The 16,431-nt window shown below is 35.8% G+C and overlaps 2 protein-coding genes and 1 non-coding gene across 3 annotated transcripts; 2 read left to right on the top strand and 1 right to left on the bottom strand.

Moving 5' to 3' along the window:
* Window positions 1-1,172: 1,172 nt before the first annotated feature.
* GHR1 (Leucine-rich receptor-like protein kinase family protein) lies at window positions 1,173-6,268 on the top strand. The gene is made up of 3 exons (XM_086647413.1): window positions 1,173-2,356; window positions 2,788-4,332; window positions 5,537-6,268. The coding sequence occupies exons 1-3, from the start codon at window positions 1,240-1,242 to the stop codon at window positions 6,115-6,117; spliced, it is 3,243 nt and encodes a 1,080-aa protein (XP_086503539.1). The 5' UTR covers window positions 1,173-1,239; the 3' UTR covers window positions 6,118-6,268.
* Window positions 6,269-10,852: 4,584 nt separating this feature from the next.
* LOC147564511 (protein kinase PINOID-like) lies at window positions 10,853-13,450 on the top strand. The gene is made up of 2 exons (XM_086647360.1): window positions 10,853-12,065; window positions 12,472-13,450. Exons 1-2 carry the CDS (start codon window positions 11,467-11,469, stop codon window positions 13,244-13,246), a joined length of 1,374 nt encoding a protein of 457 aa, XP_086503486.1. The 5' UTR covers window positions 10,853-11,466; the 3' UTR covers window positions 13,247-13,450.
* A 2,802-nt stretch (window positions 13,451-16,252) lies between these two features.
* TRNAL-CAA (transfer RNA leucine (anticodon CAA)) lies at window positions 16,253-16,336 on the bottom strand. The gene has a single exon. It is a non-coding gene; the product is annotated as a tRNA-Leu (tRNA).
* Window positions 16,337-16,431: the final 95 nt, after the last annotated feature.

The raw sequence follows: 16,431 nt of genomic DNA, 5'->3' as shown, positions 1-16,431 counted from the left end.
ACCCTCGTTGAAATAAGTTTGTACTACAATTTGGGTTTGGTCAAGCAGGGGTTGGTAATTTGGGAACCCATTTAACCTAGATCAACCTTCATCAAAAAAAAAAAAACCTAGATCAACCAGTAAAGGAATCTCTTAAGGGTGGACCTACTAGACGTGGCAGTTTGCATAATGCTTCGTAAATGCCTCACAAGCAAGGCGCTACTTCCTAAAAGTTTTTTTTTTTTTTTTTTTTTTTTTTTTTTTTTTTGAATTGATAAGCGTGTGCCTCGAACCCTTGACCTCTAAGTTGGAAGACTTACCTCTTACCACTTGAGCCAAGGGGTGTTGGCTCTTCCTAAAAGTTTACTTTAACTAGATTTAATAAAGTTTTTGACGTCCACTATGGAGATGCTTTTGTTTTTTGGCGGGTAAACCCTTAATTTTTTACTAATATTAATATTCTATTTTCCCGCTCTAACATTTTCAGAACCCAAAGGTATCCAATCCAAAAAGCATAATAGAAAAATTAGGGTTTTATTCGAGACTCTGTGTACTGTACTGTAGTAAACAAGAGAGAGAGAGAAAGTGACAGTCTTCTTTTTCTTTTCCTTTCCATTTCTCTCCCTTTTCTATCTAAATCTTTACCAGAAAAGGTTTTGTCTTTTCATTTTTCAAGTATTATTTTGCTGTTAAAGAAGGATTAGGGTTTTTGGCCTTTATTATTAAGAGCTACGGATGATGGTTTGTAGTTCATTTTTATGAAATTAGGTCTTTCCATTGTCGGGCCCTCTTTCATTTATTACAGTAAGGTCGAGTAAATGAAGTCCCTTCTTTCTTTCTTCTCCTTTGTTATTGTTGTTGTTTCTTGTTCTTAGATTTTGTCAAAATCTGTATAATTTTACTTATTGTTAGATCTGAAACCCATATCAAATTCTTGAAGAACTGTAAAAAAAAAGATTGTTGGAAGTTGAGATTTGCAATTTCGTTGAGAAATAGAAGTGGAATGGTTGATGAAGGAAGTTGATTTTTGATTAGTTAGCTAGGTTTTGAGCTCAATGTAAGTTTTCTCGACCAGATTAGTACTTGAAAGTGACATTGTTTTCTGTTAGGGTTGGTGTAGAAGTTAATGTTATTAAAGGAGATAAAAAGTAATCTTCTTTATCAGTCGGTGAGCTTAACAGTAGCCGGAGCTCGAAGTCGCTGGTAAGAAGGATGATATTTTAGGGTTTTTGTACTTTGTCTAAAATTTGGTACTGGTGGATGAAAAAATCAGGACAGTGTATTGTTAATCTGTATATTTTGAGGTCAAATATGAAGTTTTTTAGGGTTTTGATGGTGTTATGTTTAGCTTTTGTCCCTACTATAGCTCAGCTTCCTTCACAAGATATATTGACACTTCTTGAGTTCAAGAAAGGGATAAAGAATGATCCAACAGGTTATGTTCTCAACTCATGGAATGAAGAAACTATTGATTTTAATGGTTGCCCGTCCTCTTGGAACGGCATTGTTTGTAATGGTGGTAGTGTTGCAGGTGTTTTTCTTGATAATCTTAGTCTATCAGCTGATGTAGATTTCGGTGTCTTTGCTAAACTTACTAAACTTGTTAGACTCTCCATGTCAAACAATTCTATTACTGGTAATTTCCCTAGCAACATTGCTGATTTTAAAACCCTAGAGTATCTTGATATTTCTGACAATCTGTTCGCTTCAACGTTACCCCCTGGGATTGGAAAATTGGAGAATTTAAGGAACATTTCATTAGCAGGAAACAATTTTTCTGGTTCTATTCCGGATTCAGTAGGTGACCTTGCCTCTATTCAGTCTCTTGATCTGAGCAGAAACTCATTCTCTGGGTCTGTGCCTTCCTCTTTGACGAATATCAATAGCTTGGTGTATTTGAATCTGTCGAACAATGGGTTTACAAAGCGGATCCCATCTGGGTTTGAGCTGAATCCAAATCTTCAGGTGCTAGATTTGCATTGTAACAAACTTGAAGGTCATCTAGATGCTAAGTTTTTGCTTATGTCTAGTGCAGTTTATGTCGATCTTAGTGGAAACTTGCTTACTAGTTCTAGTTCTCAGGGGCAAAAGTTTCTTCCTGGAATTTCAGAGACTATTAAATATTTGAATCTGAGCAATAATCAGCTTACAGGGTCATTGGTTAATGGAGGTGCACTTCCAATGTTTGGGAGTTTGAGGGTTTTGGATCTCAGCTATAATCAACTTTCAGGGGACCTACCAGAATTTAATTTTGTTTATGATCTTGAGATTCTAAGGCTCAGTAACAATAAGTTTTCAGGTTTCTTACCTAATGGGCTTCTTACGGGGGATTCTTTAGTCCTAACTGAACTAGATTTGAGTTCCAACATTCTCTCAGGTAAACTTCAACATTGCTTTCTATTTTGCATATGTTTATCTGTCAGGTTTTGCTTTACTTTTATGGTTTATAGATGTGTATTTGTCAACCGCTCGTTCGTTTCTTTGAAATTATGTTGAAAATGGAACAACCAGTTAAAGGAATGAACAAGTTTAATGTATCACTCAATTTGTCAAATTTCTTCGTTTTTATGAGACAATATCCCTTCTTTAAAATCTGTGTTAGCTTTTGAACAAATAAAAAAAATTTCGAAAGGAAGGAAAGAAAACAGAGATGTACTATGTTTGCTTCAACTTTTCTTGTTATGCCCGTGTGCACTTTGCCTGACTAAAGTCATTTTCTTGCGCTAGAAAGCTGTTTGCATTCAACTATTCGTATTATGTATAACTTTTTTATATTCAACTTTTCTTCTTTTGTTATTTATGTTTCAGGGCCGATGAGTATTATCACGTCAACGTCTTTACGTGTCCTTAATCTCTCCTCAAATGGAATTTCTGGTGACATTCCCTTGCTTACAGGAAGCTGCCTAGTACTAGATCTGTCAAAAAATCAGTTCACAGGCAACTTATCTCGTTTGGTTAAGTGGGGGAACAATATAGAATTCCTTGATCTCAGCAAGAATCTGTTATCTGGGTCCATACCCGAGGTAACTTCAGAGTTCTTGCGTCTGAAATACCTCAACATGTCGCATAATTCTCTGAATAATTCTCTCCCAACAATTCTTACCAAGTACCCCAAACTCGAAATCCTTGATCTCAGTTTCAACAAGCTAAATGGTCCCATTTTAAGTGATTTGCTAACCTTGCCCACATTGCGGGAAATTCATCTTGAAAACAATCTCTTTGTAGGAGAGATTGGGGTTTCTCCTCTTCCCAGCAAATCCAACCTTCAGGTTGTTGATATTTCTTATAACCAGTTGAATGGCTATTTTCCTGACGAAATTGAATCCTTGTCTGGTCTTCAACAACTTGACCTTGCTGGGAATAATTTCTCAGGTTCTCTACCGTCTTCTTTAGCGAACTTGAAATCCCTAATTTCGCTAGATATATCTCAAAATCGCTTCACAGGTGTTTTACCAGATAATTTACCAACTCTTGTTAGTTTCAACGCGTCATACAATGATCTTTCAGGACTTGTCCCAGAGAATTTGAGAAAGTTCCCAGACTCTTCTTTCCACCCTGGAAATTCCCGCTTAGAACTTCCTAACGCCCCTCCTGGTTCTAGAAATCCTTCGGACGGAAACTCAAAAAGGAAACGACTCAGAAATACCATCAAAGTGGTAGTGATAGTAACATGTATTGTTGCTGCTGTGATTTTGATTCTGCTAGCTATTTTCATTCACTACATTAGGATTTCAAGGAGATCTACTTCGAAAAATGTCACTAGCAAAGATGTCCATAGACGAAATCCACCGAATCCAAGTGGTTTTAGTGGAAGAGATGGTGGTGGTGTTCTGGCTGTTTCTTCTGATGATTTTGTTCCTACGCGGAAGGGTTCTTCATCTGAGATAGTTAACCCTGGGGAAAAAATAGCGGCAATTACTACTTTATCCCCATCAAAGAACAGTCCGGTGTCATGGTCTCCGGATTCTGGAGAGTCGTTCACCCAAGAAAACCTTGCGAGGCTGGACGTTAGGTCACCAGATCGATTGGCCGGAGATCTGCATTTCTTGGATGATACCATCAAATTGACACCAGAAGAACTATCAAGAGCACCTGCAGAAGTGTTAGGGAGGAGCAGCCATGGGACTTCTTATAGAGCAACACTAGATAATGGGTTGTTCCTGACTGTGAAGTGGTTAAGAGAAGGCGTGGCAAAGCCGAAGAAGGAATTTTCCAAAGAGGCTAAGAAATTTTCCAACATCAGACATCCCAACGTGGTGGGATTGCGAGGATACTATTGGGGGCCCACTCAGCATGAAAAGCTCATTCTCTCAGATTATATCTCACCTGGAAGCCTTGCGAGCTTTCTCTATGGTACAGTCTCTTTACATCTCCTTTGCCTTGTTTAATGATACTGTTTCTTGCTCGTTTGATGAGAAAAATTATCATTTGAATTTCTATCCTAAAAAAATCTAACCAGTTTTCTGCTTACAGCTATTTTAGTTATCCATTCACTGTCTTAGTTATTCGGGTAGATCCTATATCTGGTTCTCGGAATGACTCCTAAGCATAGTAAAAGGATTGTTAGTGAACATAGGTTCAGAGAAAGATTAGCATAAAACAGTGGTCCTAATTAAAACTCAGATGCATTGGATGGTAAAGGTTACTGCAATAGTATAAATCTTGGCACCAGCATAACTGTTGTTGGGCTTTTGCTAACTGCCCAGGCCTAATTATTGTGGTCCTAGCATTATCAGTTGTTCATTAACCAAAGTTCCCTTATAAATATCCGCATTTTATTTGTTTTGTCTATCCATCAAGCTCGCTTTTATGCCAGGATTCTTTTATCATTGTAAATGCATTCTAGTTTTACAGCCACCAAGTTGTTTATAGTGCTTCTACAAGTAGTTTCAGTCTCTTGAGGCAGAGTAAAAATGACTGATTCTGAACTTCAGTTCTAGCTAAATAATTGTAGCCTGATACGAAGTGTGTTTTCAACCTGAGAATCTATGTAGTGTAACAAAAACGAAACAGCAAGCCTCAATTAGGAACATGGGTTTATGATCTCGGTTATTCACCAGAGTACAGATCATCATTGATCACTTTCTTTTGCAGTAGAGGTTAGTAATTAGTCTGACTGATCAGGAGATGGTTCACTTTCCCTTAACCTTCATATGTAGATCTTTGCTTCTTCTGTTATGCTCATAGCTGATTTTCTGTTGCCAATGTGCAGTACTTAGTTGATTTCTGTGAACTGTTCTTGAGGAGACTTAGAAGTCATCTTAATGTTTCATCTCCTTTATACTATGTCTACCCTATAAATTGACAGTTCCCAAGGCTCATCTTTCTTACCATGTCCTGTGAATTCTTGGTTTGGTTGGCGGATTTAAAAGGGGAAAAGACTATCTTTATTTTCAGATATAGCTAGATATATGTTGAATTACAGTCTGAACTGATTTTTTTGTTATTATATGTTAAGATATTAATCTTAGTTCAGAAAGCTAAGCAGGAAAACAAGTCTTATTTTTATATAATCGGATCATTTTGGTTTCTTTTTCTCATTTATTGAACATTTCAGATCGTCCGGGCAGGAAAGGTCCGTTATCGTGGACACAACGGCTCAAAATAGCAGCCGATGTTGCTCGTGGCTTAAACTACCTTCATTTCGACCGTGAAGTACCACATGGCAATCTCAAAGCAACAAACATACTCCTAGAAGGGACAGATCTTAATGCCCGGATTGCCGATTATTGTCTACATCGTCTAATGACACAGGCAGGAACCATTGAACAAATACATGATTCTGGGGTCTTAGGTTATCGTGCACCAGAATTAGCTGCAGCTAAAAAGCCATCACCTTCCTTCAAGTCAGATGTGTATGCATTTGGAGTAATATTATTGGAACTTTTGACAGGAAAGTGTGCCGGAGATGTAGTTTCCGGCGAGGAAGGTGGGGTTGATCTGACAGATTGGATCAGATTGAGAGTGGCAGAAGGGCGTGGGTCGGATTGTTTTGATCCAACATTGACAGCGGAGATGGGAGTTGAGACGACAGAGAAGGGGATGAAGGAGGTTTTAGGGATAGCTCTCAGGTGTATTCGATCTGTCTCCGAAAGACCTGGGATAAAATCTGTTTACGAAGATCTTTCTTCTGTATAACAAAAATGTGTTTTTGTTGTTTTTGTTTTAAAATGTAGGGCATTTACTCTTGTGTTTATTTTTAACCTTAAAGTGAATGTCTCATTTGCTTCTTTTGTTTGCAAGGGTTTTTGTCTTGGGTTTTGGAGTACAAGGTTTAGATTTCGATAAATATTGTTCTAACAGGTGCCTTCTTTCCTTCTCAGTGGTGCTTAAACCATTTTTTTCGTTAAAGGATGTCATTTGTTATATAGATAGGACTTGTAATAGAGGATCTTATAATTTGGGAGCTTCTACAGAGGCAGCCTTTCTTCTCCCGGCTCACCGTTGGACTCTAGTTAATCTCTTTTGACTACAGGCCTCTAGAGGCGCTCCATTACTTGTGCAGAGCATAAATATGTTTTTGTGGGTTTTGTTAACCAATATTAGCAGATAGCCAACAGTCAAGTGTGATTGTTGGGAAGCATCTATTCGTCTATAGACACCCATTCGAAGTGTTGACAAATACTCCTATAAATACCAATAAGAATCTAGCAAACAATGTATATCATTCATAGTTACAAAAGCAGTTAGAATCTTAAGAAGTCATTTCGTTAATCTTTCTTACTACTTGTTCAAAATTCGCACACTTTCATAGATTCGAAGTATTCGTAGTCGTCAAACTGAAAGTTACAACTGTTGTGTCCTAGGAGACAAACAGTAGAGTTGGTCTCGGTACTAATACGAAGGTGTTCACTGTCTTAAGTAAAGAGACAACTCGACTCGGCTATCTTTCTCTCATCTTTCTCTCATCTTTTTTCATTTTACGGTTATTATTATTATTATTATTATTATTATTATTATTATTAATTGTTGTTGAAAAATTAGACTTAGAAGTTTGTATTTCAAACGTAAACATATTCTAGAGAGAAACAATCAAACTTAAAAGTCCGCATTTCAAATAGAAATAACTTTAAATTGAAAGATCGGACTTGAAATTCTGAATTTAGCACATAAATTTGTATCGTCCTTCTTTGAATCTCCAGAAAGAATTTTGATTATCATCGAGTTATCTAGTGTCCATATATTAGAGAAACAACATGTTCATTTAACAAATGAGGGATTTAAAAAGAGGTCTAAACCAGATATTAGGAGGAAAAAATGGAGTGTAGTTCATATATTAACATTGTCCGAGCTAAATTTTGCTTATAATATAGTATTTAGTAAAGTATATTTAATTTGTTGAAAAACATTTTCAACAAAAAAAAAACATAATATATTGAGTTGACATGAAATAATCATATAAATGTATGATTAATCTTATTTGATTAATGTATTAGTTTGTAGGTGAATGTCCTGTTTATTGGGTGTCAAAATGCCATATGCTCTTGTCTTTTTATAATTATTTTTAAGAGAGAGACATGATTTGTGTCTTTAGTATGTCTCCCTGTGTAAAGAGAAAGAATAATGGTGGACTGTCTTCCCTTGCCCTTCTTCTTTCTCTTTATTTCATTACCACTTTACCTAATTAATATATATTCAATGTCCTCATCAAGTTAGCTACAAAAATGGTCTCCTTATCAAACATATCCCTTTTACAAGAAAACTTCAATCACAACTACTTTTTCATTTATATTGAACTAACAACTACATATTGTCTCTCATCAAAAAAAAAAACAACTACATATTGTTTTTTTGTATGTATGTATAATCAACTATAAAAAGTTATATCAATATAGAGACCCCAAAAGTAAAATTGGTAGGAAATCAAGCTTAAAGAATTATAGTCGAAGGAATTACATTGTCATCCTAAAAAGCTATATGATTAAACCGGAGAGTTTATTTTGAATGTTGTATACCTGTATGTACTTTAAATTTTCTTTACATTTGTTTTCTTTTTTTTTTGTTAAAAGTTCTTTACATGTATATGTTTGAAAGTTTGTAAACATGGATTGTTTATATGATCAAAATAGTTAGGTTACTTCCAAAATAAACTTATTTCCCGACAAGTTTGGAGCAAAAAATGATTCTTTGGCCTAATTTAGACTTTAGCTTCCAATTGATCCACTAACATTTTATATGGATTAAATGGTTCGTTTCAATCAATTTACTAGGCAAAGCATTAAATAGAAAAGGTTTGTTTCTATTTATACATTTCAAAATTCATTTCTAGATGGGTTGTCAAGTAATCACTTTCAAGTTTACACTTGAGGCAGAAATTTAAAATATTTGGTAGTTAATACATACACTCAAATGAATGTCTGATTTGTTATAAATTTGTGCACTAAGCCTTCTATACTCCTGCTAGTACTATTTGTTTGGAAGGTTTTAGAGCGTCTAAAAGCGTCAAATGATTATGAGTATCATTTTAATTGAACGATGAAATGTACGTATACATTAGAGACACACAAAAATTAAGAAAATATATAAGATAGAAAGAGAGTTTGTTGTATATTTAAGTCTTCCATTGTCATTGATGAACAAAACAAGTCTTTTTTTTAGATGTAGGACTTTGGGTATACCTTTTGTATATAATTCTAGTTTTAAGATGATATCCCATTGGATGTACTTTTGGTTGCCACTTTAGGAAGCAGCATGGGGCCTCTAATTGGGTTTCTCTAACTTTTAGTAATTTAGAATCGGAATAAGGCCATAAATTTAGTGAGAGGGGTCCAAGACCAATCAAAAAGTGATGTGGAGCCCCTCATCAAAACCTAATAATTTGGACGCACTTATTGATTCTACTGTTCTTTGATGTGTCATGCATGTAACATGTTCTTCTCTGCTTCCTATAAACTTTTAAGTCGAAACAATTAGGGTCATTTATACAAAATGTGTAGATGATCTTTTTCTTCTTTTCTTTTTGATGTATACACTGTTAAACTCGATTTCGACTTTGTCTCTTCTTCAATCTCTTCATACTTATCTTCATTGTCATTTAAAAAAAAAAATTTAGAAAATATATTTCTAATTTTCTTTCTCCAAATATCTCCCCCACCTTCATGTTCATAATCTTCCACCTTTACCTTCAATTGGTTTAAATGAAAATTTTAGTAAGAAATTTTCTCACCTAATTTGGTTCCATCTCTTAGACTTCAAAATGGTTGATTCGAAACCCTTTGTGCTTGTTCTCATTTTTGTTTCGATACACTAACAAGTAAAGGAAATATTAGTACAGATTGTTGTCATTGTAGGGTCATATTAATTTGACATCTTGCACACTATATTAGCCTCCAAATAATTTTTTGATTGGTAATAAAGGATAAATTAGGTTTAAATTGAAAACATTGGACCGAAAGACGGTTTTTAAATGGGGAGTCTGTTTTAAATTGTACGATTTGATCGTTCTTTTTTTACATATAAAACCAGACCATTGTAATAGGTAATCATTCAGATACAACAAAAAATCGTTCCATCCGAACTAGTTTCACCCCTGCCTGTCGCTCCCCTTACTATCATGTCTAAAATGGAGAACGTTTGTAGGCGCCCCAATTCCCAAAATTTACTATTGGCCGGTTCTCTCTTCGTACTTCCTGTACGGCGTCAGTCGGAATGCACTCGGACATGGCTTAGTCTTAGTTGGACTTGAACAACACAGACTTAAGTTAGTGTTAGGTTGTTAAACTGTCATAAGTGCACAAATATATCATTAATGTTGATTGTTTAGTAAATGTGTAAATATGTTCAGGAAAAAAATTGTTTTGAACGCAATACAAACCAAATTGCGTGAAGTTCAACAGTAGAATGTATGAGGTTATTTACATTTTGTTTAGATGTCATGAGAAAATACAAAAAAATTCCAAAAAATGGCATGCACGAAAATAATTTATTTTGTAAATTTCAAAAATCCTATTCGTTATTAATAGTAGATTTATTATGCTCTTAAGCAAGTCCAATGTGGGGGCTTGGGCTCCCAATTTTGGGAGCCTCTGGATTTTTCAACTCTAATGGCGGGCTCTTAACAGAGGCTCCAAAATCTAAATTATGTACGTGTGTGATGCACGTGTGTGGAATTTTGATTTCTATTTTTAACTATAAATTATTAGTTCTAAAGATAAAATTTAAATTTAATATTATTCGAGAGAGATAATTTCAAAAAGATAGACAGAAAAAAAGAGAATTTAAAAAAAAAAAAGATAAATCAAAACAATTAAACAATACTAAAAAATCAATTAAATTTTAAAAAAAATTAAAAAAACAAGTAAGTGGGGTGGATCCCCTTTTTGGTGGGATCCACCCCATTTGTTACCATTGGGAGCCCAAGAGAAAGAGAGAGAGAGGAGAGAATTATTATTATTTTATGTTTCAAAGTCGCCGACCGGAAAATTTTCCGACTGACGACCTTATCGGAGAAGATGATGAGTTGGCAGAGAAAGGCGATGAGTTGGGGAGAGTCAGTTAACGGAACAGTAACACAAAAAAAAGACCATCGAAATATTTTTGATAAAATAACGGGCTACGCGGGAAGCTGGTCACAAAGTAGGGGTCGTTTGAAAAATAACCCAAACCCTCTGGATATCCAAAGAGAAAAGTGACACGTGAAAAAAAGTTGTATAATTAGAACAAGTGGCACGTGCAGAATCCACATCTTGAAAAAAAAGCCTGTTATTTCATGCTTGAAAATGTTACACGAGTGAACGACTGTTACCTCACGTGTCAAGTCAAGTCAACTGAAAACGTAACGTAACTTAAAAAGATCACTTAACTATAGTTAATTACATCAAGTTAACTCCGTACAACTTTAGGGTTAAATACCAAACCAAACAACAAAACAATTGCCATTCCAAAGCATCTCTCTTTCCCAACTGTCCTCCTTACCCAGACAAAACCAAGATAGCTACTTCTCTTTCTCTCTATACTTCCCTCTTCAAATCTCCTCCTCCTCCTCCTACTAAAGAGAAAAACAAACAAACAGTTTTTAGAGAGAGAGAGAATAACACAAACAAAGGATGTCCTTTTAATGGCGAAGATATTCTTTCAGTAAATCAAGAAAAACAAAATCAAACAAAAAACGCAGTTTGATTTTGAAATTCGAATCTTGATTTTTGTTACATTGTGTTTGGATAAACGAATTTCAACAACTTTGAATTCTTCTCTCTCTCATCAGGTTGCTTTTAAAGATCCTCTTCTGTTTTTAGAGTCTTTTCTCTTTCTCATTTCACTGTTTTATAGTCTTCTTCGTATCTGATTCGAAGAAAATCCAAAAACACAAGATCCTCTGTTTTTAGTCTTGATCAATCATCATCATCATCGTCACTGTGACCTGATTCTTGCATCTTCAAGAAAGATTTATAATTTTATATTCTTTATGTTCCTGCTACTGGTACCTAAAGGAGTTTCAGAAATGTCTCTATAAAACTTCAATCAATCAATCAAAAAGTTTAACCTAAAATGTTCGATTATTCAGACGGAGATAACAAATCCGAAACCCTAACTTCAAGTCAAAGTTCAATGAGCTATGAAAGTTTTAGTAGTTTAAGTAATTTATCATTAGATACACTTGAAATCCAAACAAAAACAACACCATCTTCATCACCAGATAATCTTAAACCTCATCGATCATCTGATTCAGCTTGGGAAGCTATTCGTTCTACTATTTCACGTAACAAAAACAACTCCTTAAATTTTAGGGATTTCAAATTAATTCGTAAGATCGGAAGCGGTGATATTGGTAATGTTTATTTATGTCGTCTTAGAGATGGTGGTGGTGGTGGTGGTGGTTTCAATAATGTTGATGAAAATGATGAGTGTTTGTATTATGCCATGAAAGTAGTTGATAAAGAAGCATTAGTGTTAAAGAAGAAACTTGAAAGAGCAGAAACTGAAAAAAGGATATTGAAAATGTTAGATCATCCTTTCTTACCAACTCTCTTTGCTGAATTTGAAGCTTCACAATTTGCTTGTGTCGTCATGGAGTTTTGTTCTGGTGGAGATTTACATTCTCTCAGACACAAACAACCTGGAAAACGTTTCTCTTTCAACTCAGCAAGGTTTGTTTTCTCATGGAGTTTTTCTTCTCTCCCAGATTTTTGCGCCAAAATCCAATTTTTTTTCCCATTTGAGTAAAAAGTGAATCTGAGATACTATTTAAAATTGATTGCAAAATTTTAGATTTTAATCTATTTTTTATTGATTATTTGTTTGTTTGTTTGTCTTTTCATTTTGTTCTTTTCTTGAAATGCTTTTAATTGTAATTAGTAAATAATAAATCTTCATCTCTGGAAATAATTGATTCCATTAATGGAAATTTCACTTTTTCTTCTTTGGGTTTCTTTCAAACCCGCCATTAATGGAGGTTTTTAGTTTACTCTTTTAGAAACTCGGTCTGACTCGGTTTAACTCGGTTTGAACTCGGACTGAGTCATGAGCTAAGTAGTGTTTGATTCTGTGTTTCAGGTTTTATGCGGCAGAAGTACTAGTGGCTTTAGAATACCTACATATGTTGGGGATTATTTATAGAGATTTGAAACCAGAAAATATTTTGGTGAGATCGGACGGTCATATCATGCTATCAGATTTTGATCTTTCTCTTTGTTCAAATGCAATCCCAGCCGTTGAATGGCCTGACTCATCACCTTTTCCCACACAAACCATTTCATCTTCTTCATCTCCATCATTTTCTTGCTTTGGTAACCGGTCATTCCGGTCAAGAAAAGTACGGACTATAACAATGAACCGGCAATTTGTAGCTGAACCGGTAACAGCTAGATCTTGTTCATTTGTTGGGACCCACGAATATGTTACACCGGAAGTAGCCAGTGGGAAATCACACGGTAACGCTGTTGATTGGTGGGCCATGGGTATTTTCATTTACGAGTTGATTTACGGGTTCACCCCGTTTGCCGGTGACACGAACGAGATGACGTTGAGAAATATAGTTAAGAAAAAATTGAATTTTCCGACAGAATCTCCGGCGAATGTGTCGGAATTTTATGCTAGGGATTTGATATCAAGGTTATTGGTTAAAGATCCAGAGAGAAGACTAGGGTCAAAGAGAGGAGCAGCTGAGGTCAAAACACATCCTTTCTTTAAAGGACTTAACTTTGCACTTATCCGTTCTTACCCACCACCGGCGATTCCATCTGTCCGGCAAGACGGGAGAATGTCGTCAGCGTCAGCTACTGAATATGGAAAGAAGATCTATTCATCAACGGCTTTTGATTTCTTTTGAATTCTTTTTTTGGTAGTGAGATTGAGAGCCCCTTGTTATTTGACACGTAGTGAATATAATAACCGTCGGATGAACTTTATCTCTCTTCCTCTAGACTTCAGTGTATGTGGTAAGGAGTTTTTTTTTTTGTTGAACCTGTATGTGGTAAAGAGTTGGACTACAAAACCTAGTTTAGGGTTTAAGATGCAAAATTAAATTTGCATATGGGGGAGCCTGTTCTCTTTTTGCTATACCTAAAAAAGTGGTAACGGGATTAAGAGTCAAATCAGGATTTGTGAGAGTGAATATTTGGAGTACTCAAATTTGGACAGCAAAGAGTTTGTAAACGTCAGGGACATTTAATCCAGACATATATGAAAGTTCTTCTACTCAAAGTTTCATTTCACGTACTTGGTGAATGTGTAGCAAATGAGATTAAATCAGGGTAAGGTACACTGGATTGAAACGGAGAACACTATCACAACTTGTGATGTCTCAAGGGTTAAGTCATGATATAACTCATTATAGGTTATTGAAATAGACAACAATGATTTATGAAGACTAGTTGTGACATTAATTGATAACGTAGTTTCATGGATTATCTATGAATATTGAATACTCAAATCAACTACAAGGATGTACATTCAGAATGTCCATTGGATACCTTAACATGGGAGTTTTCTAAGAAGTGAAAACATATAAATTCTCATTGAATATTATATGTTAGTCATACATCGCTCGCGAGAGTGTCCGTATCTGACGTATAGGTGTACTCTCAAACTTAGTAAGTACGGAGACATTGTGGGTGGGCTCGTGGTGCCTTCATTGAGAACAAAACCCTAAACCTAAAGAAGCGAAAACGAAGATCATATCGACAACTGCTAAGGTTTGGAGCATAACAAGTGATATTTGACTTGAAGATGACTCTTCGCTGAGGGTGGGCGATTGTGAGCGTCCACATCGCTCGCGAGAGCGTCCGAATCTTGGATTATAAGAGCAACTCCAATGTGGGGGGGCTGGGGCTCCCAAATTCAAAATTTGGGAGCCCCAGCCCACATGCTCCAACCCGGGAGCCCCGGGGCTGGGCTCCCGGTGGGGCTGGGAGCCCCATGCTCCCTGGCTCCCAAATGGGAGCCCGGGCTGGGGGGCTCCCAGCCCCAAATATGGCCGTTGGGGGGATCCACCCCACTTCTTTTTAATTTTTTTTAAATTTTTTTTTAAACTAATTTTTTTTTCAAAAACTATAAATTGTTTTTCCAATCATTTTTTTAATTTTTTTTTATATTTTCAAAATTTCTTCTCTCTCTCTAACATAATATTAAATTTCAATTTTATATTTAAAATTAATAATTTATAGTTTGATTTGGGAGCCCCTGTTAGGAGCCCGACGTTGGAATTGAAAAAAGCCCCGGGGCTCCTAAAAATCAAGGGCTCCCAAAATTGGGAGCCCGAGCCCCACATTGGACTTGCCTAAGTGTACGCTCAAAATTAGTAAGTACCGAAGTCGGGTGGTCACAATCGAGTTTGGCCAGCTTTTTCCATCGAGTCGGTCGGGTTCTGACTGATACATCCATCGGACGCCCACGGGCTCTAATTGTCTAAGATGAGCAGGTAGGGCTGCGGTTTTTCGGGTTTTCCTCTCACTGCTAGAAAATAGTGGGTGTAAACAAAGTAAATGGAGGAGTGCCTATAGAAATACCCTCCCAAAAGGTACAATCGTAGGAGAGTAGGTGTAGGACTGAGTCACGCAGGAGGAACAGTCTAGTGCTGTAAGCTATAGAAATAAGTAGTTTTTGGGAAGGGAAAAGGGCAAACTACCAAAAACAAGTAGGAGTAAATACAATAATCACAAGTTACAATGGAATCATTTTCACTGTTTCAAGTCAAACCCCCCCTTCCTTCTTTCCTTTTTGACTCTCTGATAAATAAAACCCTAATCTCGAAACTTCATTCTGCTACAACGAGTTTTTACCACATTTGGGGCCTTTTGCGCCGTTTAAAATCTGAATTCCTCTGACCCTCTCTCTATACCTTCCCATCCCTCTCCCTCTTAACGAGACTGTTCTCTGATGCTGTCGTCATCGTACACGACCTCTCAAAACCCTCTGAGTTTCTTTTTTCTCAAAATTTAAATTTCATATTCCACACACCACAACAACAAAAACAATACTACTCATTTTAAAAAATTTCACACTCCACATTGTTTCTTTTTCATTTTGGGTTTTTTTTTTTTTTTTTTTTTTTTTTTTTTGTTGAGGGTTTTTTTTTTTTTTTGTTGAGGGATTTTCATTTTGGGTTCTTACTTTACAATGGGACGTTTCGGGCGCAAGTTCGTTACCGACGAATTGAGAACTCAGTACCAAATTTTATTCGAAATAATTTTCTTTTTCTTGTTTTACTTATGTGAAATAATAAGTGAAAATTGATGTAACTTAATTATTATTTCATCACAAAAAAAAAACTGAAGTATTCCACGCTTAATATATGGCATTACTATGTTACCATCTTAATATTTTTCCAAGTAAAGCTCTCCGCAAAAAAAAAAAAAAAAAGAAAAAAGTAAAGCTCTCCGATTTATAGAAACTTTTAATCCACAATATTATATCGAAATGAGAGAGTGAACCCATGCAAAATAAAGATTAGATTTGTGAGAGATAACGAGAGAAAAAAGTGAAGAAATAGAGGTTTGGGTACAACCGTACAAATGTACAATACATATGTGTGTATAAGTTTAGGTGCCAAGGACACAATCTATTGACAGAAGACCTATTTTCTCTCCCAAAATGGACTTTCCTCCTGTGACCTCGTTTAAATTTGCTAAGAGAAAATCAAAATTTGTTTAAGTTCAACTAAATTGAAAGGAAACGATAAACGAAGGGAAAGATATTCCCTTCTATGTTCACATTCGATTTTGTGAAAATGTAAATTCGACAACAATACCACTCAAGCGAGAATAATTAGTGATCTAAAGTTAAAGAAGTCTCGAAAGAAAAGTAAATAAAGAGATAAAGTGCAAAATAAAATATTTGTCAGAAGTGGGATTTGAACCCACGCCCTCTCACGAAGACCAGAACTTGAGTCTGGCGCCTTAGACCACTCGGCCATCCTGACTCTGGTGTACAAATTCGGAGTTCCATGATAAAGATGCTTATGTTTGGGAAGATTTGGACCCCTTTCTCCTTCCCTGAAATTTCTTAAACAAATAG

Source organism: Eschscholzia californica, unplaced genomic scaffold (assembly GCF_041429995.1).
Source record: "Eschscholzia californica isolate CP2 unplaced genomic scaffold, dmEscCali1.0.p SCAF_1, whole genome shotgun sequence".
In the NCBI taxonomy this organism is placed as follows: Eukaryota; Viridiplantae; Streptophyta; class Magnoliopsida; order Ranunculales; family Papaveraceae; genus Eschscholzia; species Eschscholzia californica.
Note: the sequence above shows the minus strand (reverse complement) of the source record. Positions and strands in the feature narration are given on the sequence as shown.